This window comes from Ammospiza nelsoni, chromosome 5, assembly GCF_027579445.1.
Source record: "Ammospiza nelsoni isolate bAmmNel1 chromosome 5, bAmmNel1.pri, whole genome shotgun sequence".
NCBI classification, from domain to species: domain Eukaryota; kingdom Metazoa; phylum Chordata; class Aves; order Passeriformes; family Passerellidae; genus Ammospiza; species Ammospiza nelsoni.
Window position 1 is genome coordinate 3,375,389 of NC_080637.1, and position 27,823 is coordinate 3,403,211.

General features: G+C 42.6%; 1 protein-coding gene across 3 annotated transcripts in view; it reads right to left on the reverse strand.

Annotated features, from left to right (window-relative positions):
• MKLN1 (muskelin 1) overlaps positions 1-27,823 on the reverse strand; it is a 97,150-nt gene that overhangs the window by 37,200 nt on the left and 32,127 nt on the right. For 2 of the 3 annotated variants that reach the window (XM_059471971.1, XM_059471972.1), the window contains 4 exons: positions 23,569-23,761; positions 16,399-16,476; positions 15,183-15,248; positions 7,377-7,489 (listed from right to left, as the gene is read on the reverse strand). In XM_059471971.1, coding sequence (XP_059327954.1) covers positions 7,377-7,489; positions 15,183-15,248; positions 16,399-16,476; positions 23,569-23,761 — 450 coding nt within the window. Of the gene's footprint in view, positions 1-7,376; positions 7,490-15,182; positions 15,249-16,398; positions 16,477-23,568; positions 23,765-27,823 lie in introns of all 3 variants that reach the window. The other variant, XM_059471973.1, reaches the window with a different exon arrangement.

The following is a 27,823-nucleotide window of genomic DNA, read 5'->3' on the forward strand; positions in this document are numbered from 1 at the left end:
TAGCCACAAAGGTTACAATCAAGGCTACACTTTTGGAAGTTGGTTTTTTTTTTTTTTTTTGTAATTAATTGTCCTTAAGAAGCTGGTGATAAACAAACATGAAATTCTAAGTCTAAATCCCTTGACAGCCACAGGCTCTCAGATGTTTCTGAGAAAGTGAAGACAGTTTTGAGTGTGACAAAAGAGTAGTTTGCACCTGAAGGTGTTGGCAAGCTGGCTGTTTAATTTCCTAGAGCCCACTATCAGTAACATCTCCATCACGTGCAAGCCCTGGAAAATTCAAGGATTAAGTCCTATTAAACACACGAATCTCTTTCAGATAGATCTGAACTCAACACATCATTGCACCAGCCACTGTGCCAAAAAGTTCTCTTGAGACACTCCAGAAAGCTCAATTCCCAATTACCTCCATAGCCCAGTTGCTGAAATACCTCAGCAGCAAGGTCTGCAAAAACTTACTACATTTTCAAGCACGTAATTATCCAGACAAGTTAGCTACAGATTTGTCTGTGGTACTACTTGAGACTGCTTCCCCTATGTTACCACCCTGGGATAAGTGATATTTCTTTAGGGATTTCTGTATTTGCACAGACTGAGCAACGTTAATGTAACATGAATGTAACAAATCTCTCAGTGTAGCTGAAATAAGACATTACTGTACTCCCAAGGCAAAGTTGACTGGTGTGTGAAGCTACTTTCACTCACCGGCAAAAAGAGTTAAGTTTTCCTTCCACCTCTACATATTCTCCTATTTCTTTATAATCCTTTTCTTTAAATCCCTTCTGTGTGAAATGCTGGGGTCCTGGCATTCCAGCTGGCCATCTCACAGGTGCATATTTCTGTGTCTTTAAAAGCCAAAAGGATATAAATCAGAATTCCTTGTACCAACATCAACCTCTTCACTAAATCTTTACCTGAAAATCCTGTAATGTCATTTTCCCCTCAGGATGCATCCACAGCCACCCAAGAATGACTATACCCTGCCTCATCTACAATATACAGGGAATTGCAAAATGCATTAGGATGATGCAATAATGTCCTAATAAAGCCATGTAAGTAAAATAAAGTTCCATTCCAGACCAGAGATCAGAGCATTAAACTCATCATAAGCTGCAGCTGAAGTGGTGATTTTTATCGGAACATAAACGCCACAAATCAACCCTGCCTGATGCATTACTTCAAGGACTAAAAGTAGTTTTACATTGCAACTGAAAGCTTTATGATGGCTTGGAAATTCAGCATAACCTGAAGACTGGCATGCACAAGCTCCAAGGCTGCCAAAGTTGTGCAGCCTCCAGAACATTGGGCACAAGGCATTTATTTAATGCTCCTTTCTCCACGAGACTGACTTGAACAGCAGCGTGTGGAGGAAAGGACCTCCACACATTCAAACACCTGGTGTGAGGAATAACTGAAGTTTGGCTGCTTTTCTGGGCTTTTTTTCATGCTGGAAGCAAGAAATACAGGCACCTAGTGAGGAAACTGAGTAACTTAAGACCTGAAGCTGTTTTCAAATATGGATGATCTTTTCCTTAAAAAAATGTCAAAGTTAAAAAAAAGAAAAAGACAAATAAACCAAGATTAAGAGGACAGAACTCTTGAGGCACACAAGGTAGCATGAGCACATAAGTTAGCTTTAAAAGCCGAAAACCTTTTCCAAAAAGTTTATTTAAAAATAAAGTATTTAAAAGCTGAGGTGGTACTCACTCAACAGGGTTTTTTTTTGCTTTCCCAAAATGTTTATTTAAAAATAAATTATTTTAAAAGCTGAGGTGCTGCTCCCTCAACAGGGTTTTTTTGCTTTAGGCTGCCTAAGTGGAAATCACTGGGGATGTCAGTTAGGCATATGTGAAAGTCTCTCTCAAACATTCTGGTGAAAGAATACTGGCTTAGAACATTTTAAACCATTATGCTACTAAATAGAGAGGAAAATAAACCATTAGCCTGTGATATTTAGGATCAGCCTAGGATACTTTTCATTTAGTTCACTCCAGCATCTGCTGTCTTTGTCCCTACTTTTGTAGGCATTTGCACTATTTAGGGAGTTGGCTCCGAGCTACGTCTGCAGTATCCAAGTTTCTTTCAGGGACAGCTGCTTTCTCCCTATGTGCTTTTGCAGCACCAGGAATCTCCTACAACTGAGCATCTGTACCACTGCAACTGCTCAGCAGTAGGACATGGTACACTCACTGTATTAGATATCAAGTCTGTAAACATCACAATATTTGCCACAAAAAGCCCCTCAAGTCACTTGATGTGTCTTCCAAACTGTATCACCATCTGTGGGAAGAAGTCAATATTTGAGACTAGTTCAGTTCCTACACTTCAAACAGCACAGGGTAAAAGTTTTACATTGATATGCTCATATACTTTTGCATCACATCCAAAAAAAACAGTCAGAGGTGTCACAAACTCCTACAAAAAATACTTCTGTGGTAACATGACACTGAAAGCTTTGGGTAAATTCATCCATGTCAACAAATGCAAAGAAATGCATGCAGAGACTGGAGAAAATTTAACTGGAAATACAATAGCAGCTGAAATTCCCCCTGGCTCTCACCATTAGGAGATCTTTCCACACTTGTCAGCTTTTACTTTCAGCATCCTGGAAAGGCACTTTCTGTTCACAGCAAACTGTCACCTCACAATATATCCATTTTCTACATCATTTTGAACCTACTGAACAGGAGGCACTTGTTGACCTACACTTTCCTTCACTGTGAGCAAAGATTTATCCTCTCAAGCAGTTCAACCATGACAAGACCTTCACTTCTACCTTTGGTACAGAAATACTCCAACAATTTTTGAGAGAAACACAGTGTCACCTAAACCTAACCCATTTACACAATTTCCATATCCTTCACATTGCTGATTTGTGAGCAGGATTCTCCTCTGAAGAAGCCAGAATGAGGATGAGCCAATGCATTTCCCAAGAAGCAGCACAGAAGGTACCAATCAGTGCAGTGACACTGTTTGAAGGGAGATCCCCCCATCTCTGGTCTCTAGGAAATACTGGAACAAGGTACAGGAATACCAGAGACACACGGAATATGCCAACTATCACACTGCTTCAGCCTCATTTATCTGATCTCCAGAGGCATCAACACCCCTCAGCATTTAGATCCTATTTCAAAATCCCCTGACTATCAATTTACACCAAACAAAGTCTTTCCTACATTTAAAACTGTCCTCCTGCACCGATTTTAACTAAATTACCCTTCAAAAGAGAAAGCTGCTGCTTGGAAACTAGAAATAGACATCAAAACACACTCATGAAATTTCCCTGTTAACTGACACTGGCCTAGAGTAAAAACATCCAAGGAATGACAAGGTTTGTTTTTTAAAAACTACTTATTCCCTAATCCTGAAGGGGTCTGCTGATCTACAGTCACTAAAAAACGCTGAAGACAACAGCATTTGTCAGAACATTCCAATTGATTCAGGGTAGAAACTCTTAAAGGCTCTTAAATGAAACTCATTTTGGCTGTGCCTTGTGCCAGCTGATTCACAGGGCTGTCACACACTGCAGACACAGGAGCTGTGGGGAAGCTGAGAGGTCCTGAGCTGTTCCAGGGAGCATCTCCCTGGAAGGATTCAGGCTTGAGGGAGAGGATTTGATGAGCACAGCAGGAATCCTGCTGGATCCAAACTGTGAAGGGATGGTGGGGTCTGTCTGTCTGTCCATCAACAGTGGTGGTGTGCTCAGCAGCAGGTCTTGCAGACCTCAAGGTGATCAGCTACTCCAGCAGAGCCCTGAGCATTCTGTCCAGACATACAACACAGACATAACGAGCTGGAGCATATCCAGGAAAGAGAACAGAGCTGGGAAGGGTCTGGGGAACCAGGAGGGGCTGAGGGAGCTGGGAAGGGTCTGGAGAACCAGGAGGGGCTGAGGGAGCTGGGAAGGGTCTGGAGAACCAGGAGGGGCTGAGGGAGCTGGGAAGGGCCTGGAGAACCAGGAGAGGCTGAGGGAGCTGGGAAGGGCCTGGAGAACCAGGAGGGGCTGAGGGAGCTGGGAAGGGTCTGGAGAACCAGGAGGGGCTGAGGGAGCTGGGAAGGGCCTGGAGAACCAGGAGGGGCTGAGGGAGCTGGGCAGGGGCTGAGCCTGGAGCAAAGGAGGCTCAGGGGCCCTTGTGGCTCTGCACAAGTCCCTGCCAGGAGGGCACAGCCAGGAGGGTTGGGCTCTGCTCCAGGGAACAGGGACAGGAGGAGAGGGAACGGCCTCAAGTTACACCAGGAGAGGCTGAGCTTGGATATTTGGAAAAATTTCTTCACTGAAAGGGTTTTCCATCCCTGGAAAGACATCCCATGGCAGTGATGGAGTCCTCATCCCTGGAGGAACTCAAAAGCCATGTGGATGTAAGACTTGGGGACATGGTTTAGTGGTGGCCTTGGCAGTGCTGGGAGAACCAGTTGGAGTTGAACTTTGAGGGCTTTTCCAGCTGAACTATTCAATGATTCTATGAAAAAGAGCTATGAAAAAATCAGCTTTGGTGTCTAATTGTTAAAAAAGACAAATGCAGCTTCAGGTGACAAAGAGACACCTCACTGGAAAATGTAGAAAAACAGCAGCAAAAACATTTTTAAAAAGGTCACACAACGTTCTCCTAATGCACTGCAACAGAAGCTCCCAGTAGCCTTGTCCCAAAGCATTATTCTGCATTATCCCTACAATAACACTGGACAGGATGCAACTTTCACCATATTTCACTCTTATCCAAATTTCATTATTAAGTGGCGAATTTAACCACTGTCACTGATTAATTAGAATAAAAAAGCCAGAAGCAGAACTAGCACAATACAACAAAAAAAGATTAAGCTCCACTGGAATCTACTCTGAATATTTTTTAAAATTCCATGTCAACAGACATTTCCTTTTTGCAAATTGTTTGTGAGCAGTTGATGTCCCTATTAGACAAACATCTGGAGTCTTTGTTTTTGAATATACTCCTCAATATTTGAGATTGACCTTTTCATTTCTAAATCAAGTTTCATCCAGATCTCTTCAGAAAAAAAAAAAACCCACAACCCATTGCTGGTTTCTAGTGATGTTAAGTACAGCAGCTGGCAGCTCACTGTACCTCAGAAAGTCACCAAAAACCTGAATTATACTTCAGGATGCCCCCTGAACACTGCTGAATGTATCACAGAATCATGGAATGCTTTGGGTGGGAATGGATTTTAAGCCCATCCAGTGCCTCCCCCTGCCATGGGCAGGGACACCTTCCACCATCCCAGGTTGCTCCAAGCCCTGTCCAGCCTGGCCTTGGACACTGCCAAGGATCCAGGGACAGCCACAGCTGCTCTGGGCACCCTGTGCCAGGGCCTGCCCACCCTCCCAGACAAGAATGCCTTCCCAATATCCCATCCAACCCTGCCCTCAGGCACTGGGAAGCAATTCCCCCTTGTCCTGGAACACCATGCCTCTGTCCCAAGTCCCTCTCCAGCTCTCCTGAAGCCCCTTTTAGGCACTGGAAGGGGCTCTGAGCTCTCCCTGGAGCCTTCTCCAGGTGAGCACCCCCAGTTCTGCCAGCCTGGCTCCAGAGCAGAAGTGCTCAAGTCCACATCATCATGTTGAGCTTGCCAGCCACCAACACTCCAAGTCTTTCTCCTCCTCCTCGGGGCTGCTCTTGGATCCATTCTCTGCTTGGCCTCCATCTGCTCTTGGAATTGCCCCAATCCATGTGCAGGACCTTGCACTTGGCCTTGCTGAACTCCACAAGGCTCACAGGGGCCCCACCTCACAAGTTTGTCACAGAGAGTCCCTCCAAAATTCCCTTTCCAAAGCCATGTTTCTTTACACTTTTCTCCATTAAGTACATCCCTTCTTCAAAACTCCTCACACATTTAGCAAGCCTCCACTTTTAAAAATTCTTCTTTCTTCCTCTCCTCACTAGACCCTTCCCATCTGAATTTCCTGAGCTTCCATAACACTCTACTAACATCTTCCCCTCCAAAATCCCTTTATAATCATTTAATCACATAAAATCCCAACTCTTCCACTGTGTCTCCTCCACAGCTCTCCTTTTGTGCATTCCTCCTTTCCCCCACCCCAGCCAGGCCTCCTAAGCTTTAGAGAAACTCAACTGGATGTGGCAGGACCCCAGCAAGAAGGAAATGTGTCCCTTAAACACCAGACTGACCCACACTGGTTCGTGCAGGAAGAAAAACACAGCAGCCTCTTTTTGACTAAATACAACAATTTTACCTCTCCACAGCTCTGTTATGACAGAAACCAGAGTATCACATTCAGTTTTGTTATTGCCCATTTTGTAAAGGATGTTCCAATCAGTAAGAACATGACACAGAGATTCAAGAGCTACAGGAAATTCCTGTGAGATTTTTTTTTTTCAGCTCAGGCTATTTGTCCTACTTGATCACAACCTCTAAAAAATCTTTGCTATGAAAAAAAATGAGAATATTAAAGTGTTATTTAATCTGGTAAGGAAGCTTACAAAATTAGCCATGACAAGAAACTGAAAAATACAAATGAGAAATTATGTTTTCATACTGTTTTCAAATAGCTGAGGAAATCAACTCCTGAATTTGTCAAAAAGTGGTGGGATCTCAAACTTTTGATACTCCAAGAAGAGGTGGCATGAATTTTCCTCTGACAAACAAGTAATGAACACAAAATACAATAACCACAAAAAACTTGAAGATGTACAGTGAAATAAACTACAGAAGCCAAAGGTCTTGGACATTTTTTGTCTGGTCCTATAACCCAAGCTACATTCATTTCAGGTTTCATACGTCAAATACTGAGCAAGAGAGGCCAAGGAAAATGGTTCAAATGAATTCCACGAAAGCTCTCGGGGTTGTGTAGCCTTTGGCAGTAACCCCTGTCCTCTAGATTTCCATCTGGTCGTTGTCCATTTCTATTCATTTTTGACAGAAGCTAAAAAAATAAACAATTGGTTTCTGAAGCTCAAACACCAGGATCAGGTCTGAAATGTTCATTAGCAAGTTCTTGGAACCTTCCAGTGGGAGGTGTCCCTGCCCATGGCAGCAGGGCTGGAACTGGATGATCTTTAAGGTCCCTTCCAACCCAAAACATTCTGTGATTCTGTGATAAGTCTGGATGTTCAGCCACAGAAAATTATTTAACACATGCGCTACTTGCTGAGCTGATTTTTTGGCCGATCATTTCTGCTTTTGAGAAATAAACCTTTCCCCTCCAGGAATCTCAGCACTTCAAAGCCACCTCCAGCTCATCTTTTCCTCATGTAAGCATTTCAAAAGTCTTCAGAACTTGAAGGTCTGAACTCTGTGGCTCTCACTCTTATACTGCACTTCTACACAAGTACTTTAGGAGGGGCATTTTTGAGGGCAACCATTGATGTATTTTTCAAAATCTGGATGCTTGCAGAACTTACCTCTTTCTCAGTATCCCTGGATATACAGGTCCACTGGTTTTCCTTCACACTGTATGCCCAGAAGTCAGCCAGATCCTGAGTTCCATCCCAGCCACCAAACAAATAAACCGTTTCTATTTAAAAAAAAAAAAAAATTAAAAAGAGAATGTGTTTAAACAGGCTAATGCCTACAAAACATCTGTGACAGAGACAAAGTATCAGAAGATAAATTTAAACTCTTTTTTTTTTTTTTTTTTACTTAAAACACCACTGCTTTTTGAATGGAACTAGTCATCAACACAAAAATGTGGTTTGGTTTAGTAATGGAAGATTTTAGGATTGATAGACAGCCAATTCTCAGAGTCATTTTCTATTTCCACATTTACATAAGAGGCAATCAAACCCACAGCCTTCTGATTAAAATTCCAGACAGACAAATGAACAATATTTAACATTTTGGATCCTGTGCATGTAGTCTATCAATGACATCTCATCCTGTGCCCTGTTTGGTGCAGGATTTATACATCAACAAGATTCTGGAGATAGGAGCAGCAAAGTTTTTCTGTTTAGTCCATCCCTCAGATAGAAAAATCAAGTACAAAATCCTCTTCAAGGGAAATGCCTTGCATAAAGTAACTTACCTGATGCCACAAAAGCTAGTGAGTACAAGAGTCACAAATTTAAGTGAGTGTTTCAGGGCTGTCACCTCAAACCCACAACTGCTCTGTGTACAGCAAGTTCTAAAGCTTCCCAGACTCACTGATAAAGCCAGATGAAGCCTTTGGAAAGGGGAAACATTTAAAAAAGGAGTTTCTGTTCTGCCATGGAGAGATAACCAAACTGCTTCCATTATAGAAACAGCACTATCTGGTCTCAAATTCTAAAAATACTTCATTTTTAGACTGCATTAAAACAGAACACAAAGCCAAGCCCAAGAAGAACAAGTTCCTCAAGACTTGCAGAGCTTTGAAAAACTCCTTTAAAATCCACAAACCACTTCCATTATGGAGGTAATGGCCAATTTTTAATCCAACACCAATTAAAACACGGAGTTAGAGCACGATTATAAAATGGGACTGGTCCCTGACCCTTACCTACCATCAGGATAGTGGTCATCACCATGGAAAGGTTACCCTGGTTCATTAACTTTAATTACCCTTCCTCCTGGACTCAGGGCTCCCAGTGTTCCCTGCAAAGAGCAGGTCCCTTTGTGAGCATAAATTCTCACAGCTCACAAAACCCACATTACCACAACAGCTTCATTGATAGCCGAGAAAAATAAAAGATTTGGCACCAGCTAAAAATCCTCCTGGGGCCTTGCCAAAATGTCAGGCCTGCCTGGAAAGGCTTTGTTGGCTCACATGAAATTTAATAGCAAACCTGAATGACTCTGATGAAAACTCAGATTTTGGAAGTTACCTAACCCAAGCTGACAGAATTAAATGTGAGCACTGAGAGAGGAGCATGAGCACCCAGCTGGTGCTGAGCATCCCTAGAGCAACACCCTGAACACAACTGGATGTGAACTCTGTGCCAGACCCATTTTACATCAAGAAGTAAAACTGCAGCTCACATGAAAGAAAGGCTCCATCACTACCTAGACCCAATGAAAATAATTTTTTGTTTATTGCCTTATTGCAGGAGTATATACATATTTTAGAGGAAGGTTCCATGTTTTAAAAGGAATGTTTCTTAGTGCATAAATGCATCTGTTGCTGGTAAAGTCAAGTAAATAATTTTTTATAGTTCTCCTAAAATTTGTAATTGCTTTCCCATGGCATAAAGCAAAAAAATAGTTGTTTGGTGGTTTGTGGGATTGTTCTTGTTTAGTTGGGGTTGGGTTTGATTGTTCTGGTTTGGTTGGGTTTGAGTTTTTTGGGGATTTTCAAGTTTTTTTTGAAGTCTGGCTTCACTCTGTTTCCCAACCAGCATCACTGCTTGCATTCTAGCTGTTAATTCAGATTTTATGGAGGGGTTTTTTTCACTCTGCATACAGAGACCCAACCAGGACAGATATGAAAGGCCAATATTCAAAGAAGAGGACAGAGGCCACAAAGCCCAGGCAGCAGCAGTGGGGCAGCCCAGCAGTCTCACACCAATATAACTCTGGTAGCACTGGGGAGCTCAAGGAGGAAAGGATCCTCCCTCTGCATCCAAGCAATATGGAACACAGCAAATTGATGCTGCTTTATTAAAGTAAGTCTCTATTCAGCTTTAGGAGCAGAGCAGGAGAATTTTCAAACCTAGCTGCAAGGCAACAAGAAAAAAACATGAAAGCAATTATATTTACCCAAAGCTTTTACCAGCATCGTTTAGGAAGTCAAATTTCTCCTCCAGCATCCTCAGCTTATTTCCTCTACATTTTTTTTCTGAATACAAATTCAACACTTTGAATTAAATATGTTCTATGAGTCTTTCTAAACTGCTTGCTCAGTCAAAAATTTTTCTGTAATGTCTGAGTTCTTTTCTTCCCTTACTCTCTAAATGATTAAAAGGTGCCAGAGAAGTCCTCAAATTAGAGGACGTACATTCCCAACAATCCACATATTTCCTGTCAATCTCTCCTTAATTTCTATTTCTCAGAAAAGCAGCACAGCAGCCTTCTCCAACCCATGAAATATCAAAATTCCTGGGGTGGCTTCAGTCCAGGTTCAGACACATTCTCAGGGACAGTTCTCTAACTCCTGTTATCTGCGTTTTCTCCATGTGCTGAAATACTTGGTGGGATTCTGGTACAGGAGGTCTTCCTCAGTGAGTACATTGCAGTCCTGCTGACATATTAAACTACATTCTTTGGTCAAGTAGTATTTCCATGTCTCTGCTAGAACAGTTATCTAAGGAATATAAAAAAATTGTGGATCTACAGTACTTCTGCAAGGTCCATCAGTCATCCCCCAAATCCCTCACAGGAGGGCTAACTTCAGCAGAGACCACATTGCCCAGGGAATTATTCAGTTATACTTTGTCCAAGGAGGGACATTTCAGACTGCAATGACTAATTTACTTCATTACAATTTTTCCCCCTAATATCCAACAGGATTTTCCCTTCCCGCCCTTTATCTTATCCCTCTGCTGCCCTCAGAATGAGCCTGGGTATCTCCATGCTCTCACCACTAGCTCTAGGACAGCTCTAAGATCCTCCCAGGAACCTTTTTTCAATCAGAATCTGAAGGATTCCTCTCAGAAATAACAAACCAACCAAGGTGTAAGATCTCTCAAAAGCCTTCTACAAAAGGATGTCACTTCTCCAAGCAGCACCCACACCTTTAGTTACGTGCCAGCAGTGCTGCCCACTTTGTGAGGAGCATTTAAGAGCACAAATATAAAACCAGCCTTAAATCTTCTTGCAGTAGCACACTCCTTGGGTTCTGAGCCACAGTTCAGCTGGATACAAGTTGGCTGAATACAAGGGTTTTTTTAAAGATAGGCACACAGTCTCAAATGTGAAAGCCCCATGAAGTTGAGTAACCTCCAGGATTCAGCAGCTGTTTGTGTTTCAGAGCTTAGAAGCCATCTGTGTTTTGTTTCTGAGATCCCTTCATCCTGTACACAAGTCTTGTCTTTAAATATCTTGTGGATAGCAGTGTTTTCCTCAGGCAAAACAGCATCCTTCATGTCTGCTGCTCTCTCTTCATCTTTTTCATCTTTCCATGCTGCTTTTGAAGGAGCCTTGTCATTTCTGCTGTGCTGCCCACGTACACAATGGGCACGCTGGGCCCAGTGCTCTGAATCTCCCTCTGCTCCCAGCCTACAGATTTATCCTCATTTATCTAATGGAAGGAAGCAAACAGAATTCCTCTGGACGAAAGGAAAAGCAAAAATGATGTACAACCAAAATTACACAGCAGTTGCACTTCAGTGAGAGAACAGAGGTACCACATCAGTAAAGACCATTTCACTAATGTTTTCTCTCAAAAAATTGTTTCACTTGCCAAAGAGAAGAGAAATGGAGACAGAAGAAAAATCATCCTGGTTGCTTTGCTGTTATTTCTAAAGCAGGCTCATAGGAAAACTTCAACATTTAAGAAAGCCTGATATAACACCAAATATCTTTTTTTTAATAGAATGATTTCTACATGGTCCCTATTTCTATTGTTACCAAAACAATTACAAGGCTTTATGGACTGCACTGTCATTCACTGTGTCTGCCCTGTAAGAGCAAATAGATCAATTCCACCTTGCCTATGGAATTATAAACCACATCTCCAAAACACAACACACATACTGCTCCTAAGTACCAACATCACTCCTTGAAACTTGCTTTTGGCAATTCACTTACCCATTCCCTCTTCCACAATAAGCACTGGAATGTTGAAACATGTGGCATATCTGACCCATCAGGAGGCCAGGGAGGGCAGACACAAAGAGCTGGTAATAAGGAACCAGTGCCAGATGCTGACACCCTCATCCAAACCTGCATTAGGGCTCAATTCCCTGGGAACACAGTTCTGCACACGAGCCTGAGTGTTACTGCCCCAGTATTTCCCCAGGGCCTACACAAACAGCTTCTCATGCCTGACATGCAGCACACAACACTGTTCTTGTGTACTTTTGGGGTTGTTTGGGGGATAATTTTGTTTTAATCTATGTACCTGGGTTGCAACTACTCAAATGCTTCTCCTTCCTTGTAGAAAAGCAAAGAGAACTCTCCCACATGGAGAGCTGCACCTTGCAGGGAAAAGCAGGAATAACAGGAGCTTTCTGTTTTCATTTGCAGCCTAAAGCTTTAAAGTACCTAACAGTGGTTTCAACTGTAACTGTGAATTTTTCTTTGTTTATGTTTCTGCACATATAAACCAAATCCAACTTTCTAATTCTCCCATCCAGAGTCATTCCAGTCTCAGTGTTAATGTGATTAAAATGATGGAGGATATTGAGGGAATCACTAACTTCCCATTTTTAATTTATCTTTGTTTTATATATAGGAAGATATCAGGCTGCATTCTCAGTTCTGCATCCCACAATGCCTCCAGTTCCATTTCAAACTGCTTTAAGAGATTTCCAAAGCATCAGGAACACTGCACTTACTCAGCTGTGGCAGGTATCAAGAGCAGGAGTACCAGATGGAAATGAGCTCCAGCACTGGCTGCCAGCAGAGATGTTAAATTCTCTTTCAGTTACTTTCAGCCTACTCTAAGTGAAAGATAAACCATGCTAAAAGGCAGTTTAGACCAAGCTGATCCATGTTCCACCCAAAACTGATAAACAAAGTCTCAGTGACTCCAAGCAGCAACTTCAGATCTAGTTCAGCTACTCACCAACCCATATCATCTACCCTGACACCAGCACCTGCATCCAGCTGGTAAATAAATTAGAATTATTTTTCTAGTCAGTAATAAGTGGTTAAAATCTCTTTGAGGTTAATCAAAATACTGAACCATGCTAAAAGGCAGTTTAGACCAAGCTGATCCATGTTCCACCCCAAAACTGATAAACAAAGTCTCAGTGACTCCAAGCAGCAACTTAAGGTCTATTTCAGCTACTCACCAAACCATATCCTCTACCCTGACACCAGCACCTGCATCCAGCAGGCTCAGTACTATTAAATCAGAATTATTTTTCTAGTCAGTAATAAGAGGTTAAAGTCTCTTTGAGGTTAATCAAAATATTGAACCATCTCTAGTCTATTTATAGCTACACCAGATCTGGACATCAGAGATGAAAATTTGCTTCCAATGCTTAATTCTACATGATCTGAAACTTCAGAATCTCCTTGTAAGTATGATTTTTGCTGTTTCACTTCACTTCCAAAAGATTCAAGTTGAAGAAAATACTGATTTTTGAGAAGGACCTAACTCCTTTAACAAGGACTGCAAAGTGAGATGATTTTTCTTCAGTTGCCAAAGTCTTCTGAAAAAATCCCACTCAGCAAGTGTGTGAGTAAGGAGGGAGGATGTCTTTGAAGGGAAGAGTACACCACTGCTCCTTTTTCCATTAGCACTGGATCTGTCCAAGGTTAGCCAGGGAGCTTTCCAGCTCCAGTCTGTAAAACACATCCTGACATACCTGGCTACATTCCCACCAGCTCATTAAACTCCACCTATATTCAAAAGGAAAACTCCAGCAATAAGCAATGGGAAACAGCCCCAAGAACTTCCCCTGGCCTGTCACGAGCTAAATGAAATGGCAAAACTGATCATCTCAAAAACATTTCAGCTTTTACAGGCCTCAGTGGACCTGGATGCAAAACTGAGAGCAACTTCCCAAAGAGCCCACAGGGAAACTTTGGGAAGGTATCCCAGCACCTGTAAAGAGAGCTACAGCAAGAAAGGACCAGCCTGAGGAGGGGAGATCCAGGACTCCACCTTTGTGGGTAGTGTCCAGCCACTTTTGTGTAAGCAAAACAATTAAAATAAATTTTTTATTGTATATATTTGATAATTTATATTATAATGTATAATATATATATACATACATTTATAATATAATGTATTATACATATATTTCCATAAATAATATAAATATTATATATTAAATATACACATGTATCCAAAGCAGATATAATACATATAAAATGTATCAAGAATTACTAAAAAATATATGGATGAGTTTCAGTGCCTTGTTAAAGCAGAGTGAAACTGAAGTCAAAGGCAGAGCTGACAACCTTAGAGGGACTTTGGAGAAGAGCAATGGAAAGGAAGGCTCACACTGCCATGGATATTTTATTTTCAGGACGTGTGCAGGACTATCATTTCCAAGTTGACAAGGATCATGTTTCTTCCACGCTCTTGTGAAACACTCACTGCTAATTCCTGAGGCCACTAGGGAGCGTCCCCAGCCTCTGCATAGACAAACACCAGCAAACCCTCCAGCACTGTTTTGTTCTAATCAATCTCAAACCTCTCCCACCAAATGAAAGAAGTTTACTCTCCTATACCAAAGAACTTGAGTGCTTCCTCCAGTGCAGTAACTCCTCTGAGCAAAAGCCAGAGGCTGCAGCAGCTACTGCTGCATTTTTGCTTGTTCACCATGACTTAGCAAATTACTCTGGAAGGTCCTGTCCTGTCACATGCTCTGTCCCCATCCTGTGACCACAACAGATATGGCCATGGGCATTTTTTTGCCAGCTCCTTCAATGCCACCCTATATTCCTGTCCAATACCCACGCCCTGATCTTGTTTCTCCCTTCCCAAGAACAATCCTTTCACTCACACAGCAAAGACTCGGGCAGATGCTTTCCTTATTTTAGTAGGGACTGACGTAGCACAGAAATCTGATTAAGTAACAGACAAAGATATAAAAAATTATGCAGCACAACAATCACTGGAACTGCTCCTGATACACCACCCCACTTTCTTTTCTCTGTATGTTCTCTGGAACAGAGGCTGAGCCATTCCTTAAACTGCTACAGGAAACGTTTTTGCAAAGGATGTCTAAAGAATTATATTTAACAGGAGTTTCTTGCACGCTGTGGGAATTAGAAGCCATTCCAACCAAAATACAAGGAATGTTTCAACACATCAGATCTATTGCTTGAGCACAGCCTGTAGAAGATAAGGGAAATTATTTTCCCTAATTTCTCTTCTCTTGTTTGAACTCCTGCTCTAAGATGGTAGGAGGAACAAAAAATTAAAACCAATTGCTCTTGTCTTAGTTAAGACAAGACAATGGCTAAGGCATAGCACAGAATTATCAGGGAAGGAGGAGAAAGGCAGCTGGAATATAGACCCAGAGAGGAAGCAGAACATTTAATCCAACTATTAGAAAGAGTAATTTTTTTCCTCAAAACCTGAAGCTAACACAGTATCTGAAGAAAAACACATTTGCATATTAATCTGGAAAATAACAGATGAAATAATTTAGTTAAGAAATGTAACAACTACTCACCTGTCTGCACATCTATCACCATCTGATGGCCACCTCTCATCCCTGGCCGACTGTCTTCCCCATCACCTTCAGAAAAAGAGGAAAGGGAGAATTTTCCATTTTAAGATTTTTAAATCAAAGAAAGACACAGCCTCAACATGGAACCTGAGGAACTGAGTAACTCACCCTTCCTTAAACACTAGCACATCACTTTCTCCAGGTAATATTTTTTGAGCATTATAAAACTGTACAAAGTTTTATAGTGAACTAGCTGGTGACTGACAGTACAGAGGGCAGAAGTGAATACTGCAACTCTCAGTGCCTTGGAGAGGAGCTCCAACGTTCCTGACACACTTGGTGCACACAAAAGAGCTCTGAGCTGTCCTTGCAGCTCTCCAGAAGGATGACACAGCCACCCTTTGGCTCCCCTTCCATCTCTCCACACCTGAGAGCTGCCTGAGGGCTGAGCTGTGAGAACAGATACTCAAAGGGCAGGGAAATGAACCCCTGGGATGGGAGCAGGAGGTGATGCAGACCACAGAGCACAGCCAGCTTTGCACCAGCTATTCTCACAGGTAAGGGAATTCCAACTGTCCAATTAAAGCAGCTTTCCAACCACTTTATGTACCTTAAGCATTCAGGACAGGTGACACAGATAACCCCTCCCAAGGGGCTTGGGGACAGTGCTCCACACTTGGCAATTGTCACCTTGGATCCTGCATTTGCTCTCTGACAGTGATTTCTGTACTTTGCAGTTAAAGATGCTGCTACAATTCTCTTCTCAAGGCAGACAGAAATGGAAAAGATTCTGCAGTTTGGATTTACTGTGTAACAGATCAGGACTTCAAAAGATGCACCTCATTTAAAATACTCCCTGTTGAGATAATGTATTTATTTGCCAGCTCCTCAGTTTAAATTGAATTTACAGCAAATCCATGTGCTAAATCCAGTAACACAGATAGCTGTTCTCATGTTTAACCAATATTCTCGGATTTGTTACTAAACTGATGAGCTGTTGTTGAAGTTATAACTAGTATTCCTACACTGATCCTTACTCAACCAGGGAGCAGACTGAATTTCACTGAATTTGCAGACAAATGCCACTTTTTCAGAGAAGAAACCATTCCCTAGAACTCTCCTAGAGGAGACTTTCTTGCATCATTCTCTTGCTCCATATTCTCAAAGGAACAAGACAGAACTGGCAGTACATGAGTTCTGTCTTAAGAAACGTCCTTACCTTTGGTGCTTTTGGGGATAATCTGCCCCCAGCGAGGTTTGTACTCTTGCTGACTGATATACTGATTGAACAAGCCATCTGCAAAACAAAAATTTTGCTGGATAAAACAATTATCCTTCCATTTTAGCAAAATCACTATTAATGTGGTAACTTCAGTCTAACTCAATCCAGTATGCCACTCCAAAGCCTCCATTTTCAGCGAGTTCTCCATTATGTGTCAGTTAGTTTGTTAAACTTTTGTTAGTTTGTTAAACTTTTGTTAGTTTGTTAACGAACTAAATGCGTGAGCACTAAAATAAAAAGAATACTTGCTACTAGATCAATCAGGAATTATCCAGTTTGCCTGCCAGGTCGTGCCAACTGTCTATAAATCTCCAGTGTGGTGTATTTAATTAAGAATAGAATCCCTCCTCCTTATTTAAGCAAAAGGAAAGTTGCCAGTGCATATAAAATTCAACCATTTTAGTGCATGTTGAGTTAAAACTAGGTCAGACAGCATCTCTGGAGCTCCATCTGAGAAGGGAGGCAGAGCAGATTGTTTAAATGCTGTGATATGGGACAACCAAGTGCTGGATGAAAAACAAAACAAGAGTTTACATCTCTTCAGAGAGTTAAGCAAGAAGAGCAACAGAGGAGGCGTTAGATCCTGGGCCAGATGTGCCAAGTGCAGCATTTCTGTGAGCAGCACTTTATCCACACTCCCCTTGTGCTCTCCACCTCTTCAGCAGCCAGAGGCCAGTTCCTAATCCTGTTCAGATGGCAGCAGTCCATCACACAAACAGCAATTTTCTGTAAAGGAGAGCTGTAACACCCACACTCCCCGGGACTGCACGTGGGGAACTTGGTGCTTTTGTTCTTCAAATGTCTCCTCTGAAACACCTACCTTACCTTCTGTAGCACAACAAACTATGAGAGCACCTGAGCACTGTTTGCCTGGCTACATCCCACCCATCACCCACCATCCCAACACACAAGCTCTTCCTGACAAATGTTCCTGCTCTATTCATGTATGAATGCACTACCTGGAAGAAAAACAATAGGAATTCAATAATGATGAACGCCTCTGCTTATTTATACAAAAGCCCTTTGGAGGTATATAGGCAAAAAAGAATGATCCTTACTGAACGCATCCCTATTTATTTAGGAAAAGGTAAAAACTCTTTGTTAAGCACGACACAAGGCTCAGAGAAAATTTTCAAGTGTTTCCTGGCATCCTGTACTTTGTCGTGACTGAAATCAGGTTTTAATTAAAACCCAAGCCAGCAAGTATTTCCTGGGAGAAGACGAAAACTCTATTTAGAGACCATCCAACAGGAAAACAAGGGCACTCAAGAGCTCCTGAAAAGTGATGAGTTTGGTCTGAAAATATAAAACTTCCATAAACTCAGCTGTGCAAGTTTTTCCAAATAAATACTCTGAAAACAGGGCAGGTTTTACTTTCACCTCAGCAGCAAAACCAGCAGCTCTCCCCCCCACATTAGGTAATCGAGGAAAGCCAGAAGTTTGCTCAACATATGTAGAAGGAAAAGTGGTTTATTTTGGGTTTAATAGCAGGGTTCTTAACTCCCACTTCTTCAGCATTTATGAAGCTGGGACAACACACTAGAGGCTTGAAGCTTGAGATCTCATAAATTGTGATTCAGAAAAGCCAAGCCTAATAGAACAAATAAATGCATGTGCTGTAAGAAATCCCACAGTGACTCAGCCACAAACCCAGACAGAAATGCAGCTTTTCGGTTATCGTTACAGCCTCGGGTCTGCAAGACAGAAACCAAAACCATATTTATCCCTATGGCAGCCAATAGATAATTGGACATAAATAGCTCAAAAGGATGAATTACACCACATAGGATCTGAAAGGGTGATTTAACCTCTCTCCCATGCTCTACACCCACAGGCTGCACTTGTCAAGATATGACACTTCTCTCCCACTGTGCCTTCGGCCTCTTTTAATAATGCTTCTCGTCTTCCATGGGACATTGGTTTGGAAATAGTCCAGCTTGCTTCCCAGAAATGTTTCCTTCTGCTGGAAGCAGTTCCACATTCACTCTACTTGCATTGCAAACCAGCAGCAGCTTGTTTTGGAAGCTGAATCACCACCTGTCTGACACCAGCAGGGAAAAAAAAGAAGGATTTCTAGGTGGATCCTGTACCCGACGCCAGACCTACGCCAGCGCACTCCTTATGTTCCCTGTCAGGAGAGCACTGCTGACCAAAAGGTCTCCAAAGCTCCTGTGAGGCACTGAGCCTCACAGCTAGGCCTGCTCAGGTCTGTCAGCTGCTCCCAATGAAACAGGAGTTTAAAATAAATTTCAAGACTCTTGTCAAAAAAAAAAAAAAAAAAAAAAAAAAGAAAAGAAAGCGCTGAGTGGAAGTTTTTAAATGAAGTGTTTTCTGTCGCTCCGGAGACCTCTCACTTCAATGTCCATGTTTACTAAAATTACAGCCAAAAAAACAACTTTGTACTATTTTCAAGCCCTTTGCAGTAAGCCATGACGCATTTTGGATGTAACAACACGAAGTTCACCGTGATTAAAGCTTGGTAAATTCTGCCTCTCTGATAAGCCAAGACTTATTTTGCCAGCTAATTGCAGGTTACCCAGAAAGGATTACGACAAACGTTGTGGACAAAAATATTTAACTTGCTGAAGCCAATCAGGAGCAAGTTGTATAAAAGTTTGGGGGTTTTTAGACAACACACATCTCCAGGTAGGGTTGCTGAAATCTGTTCACTTCACTGCCAGTGGCTCAAGAATCTTCAGAATGACATTTAGACCAGAATTTCTGGGAGCTGGGGTTTGAGGTTTTAAGATTTTTCTCAAACCAAAGAAAAGTAGTCAAAATACCTAAACAGTTTGAGGCTTTTTGAGTCACAAACTACATTGTAAAGAAAACCTAAAGGAGAGACAGGATCTACCAGATAAAAAAAAATCCAGCCATTACTTGACAATTTCCTCAAGACGTGGGAGAAACAAGGAAACACGATTTTTTTTTCCAGCCTCAGACCTGTAATATTTTCTTGCAGTTTGTTCTTCATGAAAATGAAACAAGGTTTGCTCTCAAATCCATGTAAGTTATCCTTCCTCTACACAAACCTCTACCATTTACTTCCCAGAGGCTCTGGATCCCTAGCCAGCCTCTCCCCTCCATATATCCCAGTATACAGAACAGCTTTCTCAGAACTAAATCCAAACAATATTAAATGGGAAAATTCAGGTATACATGTCCGTCTAGAGTTTCCAGGGGAATCCAATTGTTCCTGTGAATCATGAGTTCTGGGAGACACTGGAGCCTGCAGGCTGCACATCACAAATTCTTGTTTGTCGCACAGGACTGACTTGTCACCAGATAAACACATGTCACATACTGACACGAGCAGTGCCAAAAGGAACACCTCAGTCCCTGGAATACTAATGGCAAACCAGCAGTTCTTCCACCATGCCAAGCAGCTTTCCATGTCTACAGGAGCTGTGAGCAGTTCAACCAAGCAATTTGCACTCCACATACTCTCTGCAGGAATATTAAGCAGATTTTTTTTTCCCTTCAATAATATAGGCCCAAAAGCTATAGGAATGGATCCAAATGTGAAGCATTTGAACCGAGTCTGTGAACCAGCTGAGATTTAGGGAACCTTTTCTTTTTGAGACGAAGTCAGGCAGCTGCCAGAGTTTCCATTTGCCCATTTTCGAAGTGTAACGCACAAGTCAAAAGAATCAGTGGGAAAAGTGTGGCTGCCTGCCACCGAGCTCTCAAAAGAAATCATCTGGTGATGTGAGGTGGAAGACAGCGTTCATCATTAGCAATGCAAAAGAACAAGAGTTAGCTCTGCCAGCACTAATTCTTGACCACCTACTCTTTTTCTACATGACTAAGCCTATGGAAATAGCCCGCCAGAGATGCAGAGCGTTGCACTTTGTCAATACCCACCACTGCAAATATCAGCCTCTCCAGAAGACATTTCAGGCTGAACTGAGTGTGCAGTATCTCTGTCAACCTCGCTGCACTTCTGTTTGTGCCTTTAAGGCAATGAACTCCCAGATCAGCAAGCGGTCAGGAGTTCACATATTCATGCCCAGTCTGCAACAGAACAGTTGCTCTTTGAACGATTTCAGGGATAATTTAAGGATCTGTATGTCTCAATTAACTCTACACTTCAGCTACAGTACACAGACACAGGACTAAAGTTAATCCTCTTTTATTTGGAAAAACAACGCATCAGACAGGAGTTCAGTGGTAAGAACACCCACACCTTAGAGACTAAGCAGCAAGCTACTGAGACTTCACAACAGAGCTGCTAGGAAAGTAAAATGATAAAAAATCATCACAGAATGGCCTGGGTTGGAAGGGACCTGAAAAATAATCTGGTTCTAACCCTCATGCCATGGAGACAGGGACACTTTTCAGAAGACCAGGCTGCTCAGACAGATGCAGAACAGAGTAAGGACAGGTAACTGTGGAAGATCACAGGGAGCAGGGATACTGCAGGAGAACATGCTGAAAGCTGAAAACCTCTATTCCCATCCTACCAAGAAGAATCCAGCTGTTAAGCACCATTAATATTCAACACCCTGACTGCCACAACTTCAGACAAAATGTTCCAGCTGCAGTTTTGGGGGGTTTTGTGGCTATCAGAAGAGGTTTGCCCTGCCCTCTCCCCCACCCCAGCCTGATCAGCTCCCTGTCTGGGCTGGCCATGTGGCAGCACGAGCACCAGTGCCAGGGACACAGAGTCCTGAGCAAGGGCAGGATTGACCCAGTTAGTGAAAAGCCGCAGTGGTGTCAGCTTAAAGCAAATATGGGATGCAGCCTCGGTGTCTCGGGATAGATAGCACTTCTCTCCAAAGAGTGCTGGGAGGCCATAGAGCTTTAAATGGGTACATTTAAAGCTGAAGACAGCATAAAGAACGGCAGGAGCATGGGGGAAGGAAGGTTAATGTATTCCAAGACAAGCAAAATCATTAAGGATGACCAACAGAGCGATGGGAGATGCACACACTGACATTTAGCTTTAGCTAGCCAGGTGCTGGATTAAAATAAAGCAAAATAAACATCACCATGCATATTTTTCTGTCCCTTAGAAGCAGTGACAAAACCTAATGATGCTCTAGAAGACTCTCCTGCTAAATTATCCACTGTCTGTTACTACCAAGACTTGCTGGAACTAAAAAAAGGCTGATAAAACAAGCTGCAGCATATTCCTTCAGCTCACCTAAGTGATGCCAGTGAGCTCCTCAGCCTCCAAAAAGGGATGTGATTACAAAAACCAGGGAAGGAGGATTATCCACATCAAATCTGACAGGAAACAAGTGTCTGTCAGGCAGAACAATACAAGACCTACAGTTTCCTACCAGGCCAGTCCTTTGCCAGTATTTCCACACCTGGAAAAGCAGAGCACTGCTGACAGCAGCCCCACTCTCAGCAAACATTAAGTAGTAAAAGAAATTAAAATATAAGAGCTCAAAAAATGAGGCTACAAATATTCACTTCATTAGCACCCAAGAAAAAATTCCATTTTTGAGAGTACTTTTTCAGCACATTCTTAGACTTTGAGTGAAATTCCATTCAAGAAATCATTTCCACTCCAGCCTGCAATGAAGTGGAAAGAGGACAGCCTCCAGGCACTGAGATTAAGCCATGGCCAAGGCAGCAGAGCGAGGCAATGATAAAATCATCACCATCAGCACTCAGCACTCCTCTGGCTGCTGCTGCATCATGGTGGGCTCATCAGCTCCCTCCAGGCACTCGTGTCTTTAAGACACACACAGAAACAGCTCCCTGCTGCTTTTCCAGCCTGCAATCCTCCCTTGCCCTTATGATTCAGGAGGAAGCTGCCAGCTGCAAAATGCCCCTGCATTGCAGGAAGCTGTTCACACTCTGCTGTCTCGGGAGGGTGAGGATGAACATGGCAATTCTCAGTTTCAACACTCGTAGCTGCTCATGGAGCTCAGCACAGGGCAGGTCTCCACTGCTCTGTCTGAAGAGAAACCTTGAGCCAAACCCATAGAAAACCACTTACTGCAGTTTTGGAAGGCCTGTTGCAATAAGCTCCTTAAAACTGCGCTCAGTTGAACAGCTTAGTGACAAAAAGATGGTGGGTTTTCATGGAAGACAACCCTTGATTTCCAAGCTATCATTTCTATCACATTCTGAGAAGCACTTCCAGCTTCAGTGGTACAAACCACATTGATGGGAGTAAAGCAGGTACAATGGCATCTTTCCAAAGGTATTACAAAATGACTGATTAGCCCAGAATTAAAGAATAATATCTCTGGTGCCAGCTATCCATGAAATTGGTTCACTAAGTCCCTAACTCCGCTGGCATCAGACACAAAGTTTTCCTCTTACACCCGTACAAGTCTCCCATAACAAATGACTGCACAGAGTTAAAAAGCTCTACTCTACACCCACAGCCAAGAGCACCTTTGTTTTATCAGACTGCAATCCAAAACTGCTGCACAGGTCTTGAGAGTCACTTCAGTGCAACAGCCCCACTCTTTCTGTATCCCATTCGATCAGGAGAGAGTACATCTCCCTCCTTTTAGGAGCTGAGAGCTGTTTATACACCGTGTTTTTAAGTAGAAAGCTTTCAAGTAAAAGATTAATAGCAGTTCCAATGAAACTGACTGGCCTGCCAAGGTCCCACTCTGCAAAGGAAAACAGACTCTGCCTCCAGTCACTTCCACAGAATTGCCCAAGAATTATCTTGCCCATAAGCAAAGAGAGCATCCTCATCCAGACACAGCTGAAAACTTCTGCCTGAACACCAACTCAGTGGTGAGCTCCAAGCAGAAACCATGATCCAGATCACCACTGAGAACTCCAGTCTTCTGCTTCCCTGCTCACCATTCCAGTGACTTTCCTGACAGTTTAAGCCCACCTTCAGCTTGCCAACACTTACATGAAGAACTTGTCTTTACCCACTCAAGTGCACCGCCTTGTCATCTCTGGGGGAAAGTGACTCCAAAAGTAGCAGCAATGAGAGATTTCATGAATTTTTATCCCTCATCATACACACACTCACAAGTCCAAAAGCTGACAGCACACCAGAAATGAAACAACACATGGACCTGCCAACTCTACTACTAAGAGCACACTAACATTCAAAAGAAGGTAAAATTTCAATGCACTTTTTTTTTCAAACTAATGAATCACTTCCTCTGATTCTCTTACCATTCACAGCTTTTTCTATCAGTTCTTCACAAGCATCGAAGTCCCCCTTCAACACCAGTTTGTCGTGCAGGTCTGTCAGCATGGGGTGCTCCAGAGCAATCTTGGTTTTCTTCTGCAGCGACTCGAAAGCCTCGGTGTAGTTGTGCTGCCGAAAGTGCTTTAGGCAAAGGCGAATGGCTTCCTGTTCACGGTACTACTGGAACACAAGAAAACCTCTGAGACATGGAGATGTTTCCTCTGACCAGCACTGCTGGCAGCTACCTGTGACCCTGCCCAGAGACAGGCTCTCTTATCCACGCTGCACAAAGGGCTCACGGAGAAAGGCTGTGTGAGAGACATTACAAGCTGTGCAGGCATTTACTTTCCAACAGTATAGAAATTATACAATTTGGTATCATCCAATTTAATAAGCATACAAGAAAAAGAGTGCATGGTGTCCCAGATCTCTGGGGTGACCATTATTTCCCCCCCATCTGCTTGGCCCTGCTGTTCGAGGCCTACACGAAGCACAGAGCAGGAAAAAGCCGTCGCTATCAGCGTTACATAATTTGATTGTATGACTCTTACATAACAAAATAATTTAGAAGAGTAAGTAGGTCACAGCTTTTCTAGAAGCAGAAGGAGAAAAAAAAAAAGCTGTGAGAATGGGAATACTTGCAATGACCAGCACTCCTGCCACGGAAAGGCAGAAGGCTGACCCCAAATCCTGTGGGCTTGTGAGGGTTTGGAATCGCAGCACCAAGGATTTCTGTGCACACCAAAGTTTTAACTTCTAAATATTCTCCTGCATCTTGAAGCAGAACCTCTGTTTTCACACCACGGATGGAGCCACAGCTGCCCATCTCCCACTCAGCTGTGGGAAGGGGTGAGAAAGGTGAAAGAAAACCCACGCTGGGTCAAACATCCTGGCACAGACACACGAGGGAGTAGTAAACTCTGAGTAAGAGCTACAATTTCCAAAGCTGCTAACAAGATGTATAAGAAACACTGTTTTTTAGGTTGATAAGTAGCAGAAACACTTATTTTAAATAGACTTTTCAATCCTAAATTCTTAAGCATTAAAAAAAAAAAATCTCCATTTCCATCTTTAACACACAACTACTGTGGTAAACAGCAAATGTAACTTTAAGCATCTATAAGACTGATCAAATTACAGACAAAAGATTTTACTCCTAAATGGACACTACTGCTAAAAGTGAAGTTTATAGTATTCAAATGAACAGAATCTTTCTGAAAACCTGGAACTAACACTGACATTCAACAAAATTTAATGCTCTCGAAAGAATGGCTCGATAGCAAGAATCTCATAAACTGAAGCAGCTAAAAAGAAACACGGCCATGTGCTGTATTTTTAGTTCTTAATCCATCAGTATTTCACAGCTGCAAATAGCCAGAACTATGCATTTTTAGAAAACCAGTTCCCAGCCCACATAAAGGCCAAGGACATGTACCGATAAGAATGCAAGGCTGCAGCAAAGAATTATTAAAGCTAAAACAGTTTTACAGCACAACTGGCAAAAAACAACTCCTTTTTTTTCTTTCCAAGAGATGCCTGAGACACTCTCTAAGCAAATCTTCGCTTGCATGAGTCAAGGCCAAAACCAATTTAGATTTTTTTTGTTCAAAGGGATAGCAAGCAAAAGGAGAGCTGCACACCAGTAATTCTTCTGCATTTTTAGATCCTCCAGTTTAGAAATCAGACAAAATGTAGACATGAGACAGAGTCTCCTCCCTTTCACTGAGCCTCTCATGACTGACAGACCTGGCTTAGATAGCCAGGAATGACTTGGATGGAGTCTGGCCACTTGATGCAATATAAAAGTTTATATTCAAGTTTATATTCAAGTGACATCATAGTAGTACTTCAAAAGTTAAATGTAAGAAGCTGCTTTAAGCAAAAAAATGTGTATAAAAAGTATATAAAAAGCTCCTTTTTAAATGCTGTCATACAGGTTTAAAGAGATGACAACCCAAATAATAGCTTTGATCTGAAGCTGTAAATAATTCCTATGGTTAAAAACGTAACAAGAGCAGGAGACTAAGACATCAACACTGTCAAATACACTCGTAGAATTAAAAATACTTATGTGCTCATTATCAGAAGTGGTACCCAGTGATAAAGTACCCCTTCTTGTGGGATCTCAGCACCTCAGGATGGAGGTGCAGAGTGGCCGAGACCACCCTTGGGGGGCTCGGGAGTCCTGGAATGTTGCCAGAAGTGTCTGGTGGCTGGACTTTGATCCGACACAGGAGACGACGCCTGTATGAGGATGGGAGGAATTCACTGGGGTGAATGGTGAAGGGATAAGTTAATTAGAGTGTAAAACACAGGGTTTAGGATTTTGGTACAGGTGGGTCTAAAGAAGTAAGATGGAGGAATTGGGCATGTCCTGTTCTTCTTCTTCTTCTTCTTGGCCTCCATCTTCTGTGGTGATGGTGGCACTTTGGGATTGGTTATTACTAGAAGTGCACCGGTTAATAAGGGTAGAAGGTATTGGGGAAAAATGATAAATATTGTACACGTAACTTCGGGTATAAAGATAAGTGACCGCCCCGGGGGCTCGCAGTGTGCCCATGGCTGACTTGCTGTGCAGACCTCTGTCGGGCTGAAAGAAAATCTTTTAGATAAACAATTAATAAACACCGAGACCGAGACAAGATCAGAAGTCTCTCCTCGTCCTTTGAAGCGCCGGGCTCTTCGAGGCCATCCCTGGGCCTTTCCAGGCCACCTAAACAGCCTAAACAGCACAGAAAACTTACACCTTCTCAGGTGCTGAAGTATGTCCACTCTCATGAAAGAGGGGTGAGGCTGTTTGGAGGCAGTAGGCTGAGCTGGACAGCAAGGAGAGAGTGCTGAGGAATGTTTCAGTCCTCATCCATTATCCCCAGCTCCACTCCCCACAGGAGAGGGAGGTTTTGCTGGCACAAAACAAAAAGGAAGGGCAATGTGGTGTAGAAGTTCTCTCATCTGATGTTGCAGGCGGTGAAGAATTATTACACTTCAAAGACTCTGAGATTTCCAAAAACACTCGTGAAAATATTCCCACCATCTCAAAGAAGTGGAAGAAACAGGTCAACCTTTCTGCCTTTCCCTAAATATGGGACAGCACATCCCTCTCCACGGATCCAGCAACAGTGGCCTCTCTTCTGTGAGACAGGAGAACATCAGTGGCACGTGCACTCATCACCAACAACTTGGCAGTGGATCCCAGCACAGCTCACACCACCATGACTCAGTCTCTGCACTGCTGCTCTGGGGCTCCAAGCTCCAGGAGAACAATGCTGGCAGCCCTTGAAGAAGCTGTCCCTACACACAATGCTGACCAGGAAAAGTGCCCATTCCATGGGAGAAGATGGAACAACACAGATGAAGACATTGTCACTGCATGATTCCTGACCAAAAAAGAAAATAAAAATCAGAACTTCCTGCTTGAAGCAACTGGTCCAAACTGCCAGACACGCCACCACGTGCAGAGCCAGCAAAAGGAAAATCAGCAGCCTCTGTCAAGTGGACTTCCATCATCAGCTGACTCATGACCACAAAGCAGCTCCAGACAACTTCCACTGTGCTGGTTATTTAAATCCTCCACAAAGCAGCTCATGATGTTGGTGTAAATGGGCACGAGCCAGACACCACAGCACCCTGAACTAATCACACACAACCTCTATCCCCTTCTAAGCTCCTCCTTCTGGAAGCAGGATACACCACTGCTCCACTACTCAGTCCTACTCACTGGGAAGGGATGTCTTCTCTGCAACACAATATGAGTTTCATTAATTGTTCCAGAGAAACCAAAGCACAAAATGTACCAATAAAATGTGTTCTGCTTGTCAGTGTGCACTTCCCTCCCAGGGGAGAGGCATCTCTAATAGTCAATTAAATACAAGTTATAAAAATAAAGCTTGGAAACCCTTGAACTTTCTGTCTATCTAATGACAAATGACATAAATCATCTCATCTCACAGGCCAGTGGCACCAGCCCCTGGACAGTGAAAAGACAGTAAGAGGAAAACATCTAAAGAGCAAGACACCAACAAGGATTCTCTTTTAAAAAAATGTCATTTTTATACCCTGTAACAAAAGGTGCATCTGTAACCCAAAAGGTTCTGGACTCCACGGACTGGAGTTAGAAGAATCAGAAGATAATAAGAGGGAGAAACTGACGGTTTTGTGAAGATTCATTTCCCTTTCAATACAAATACTAATACTTTACTAATACTGTCCCCTTTGGCTCAGTGTTCCCTTCTTGTGGTA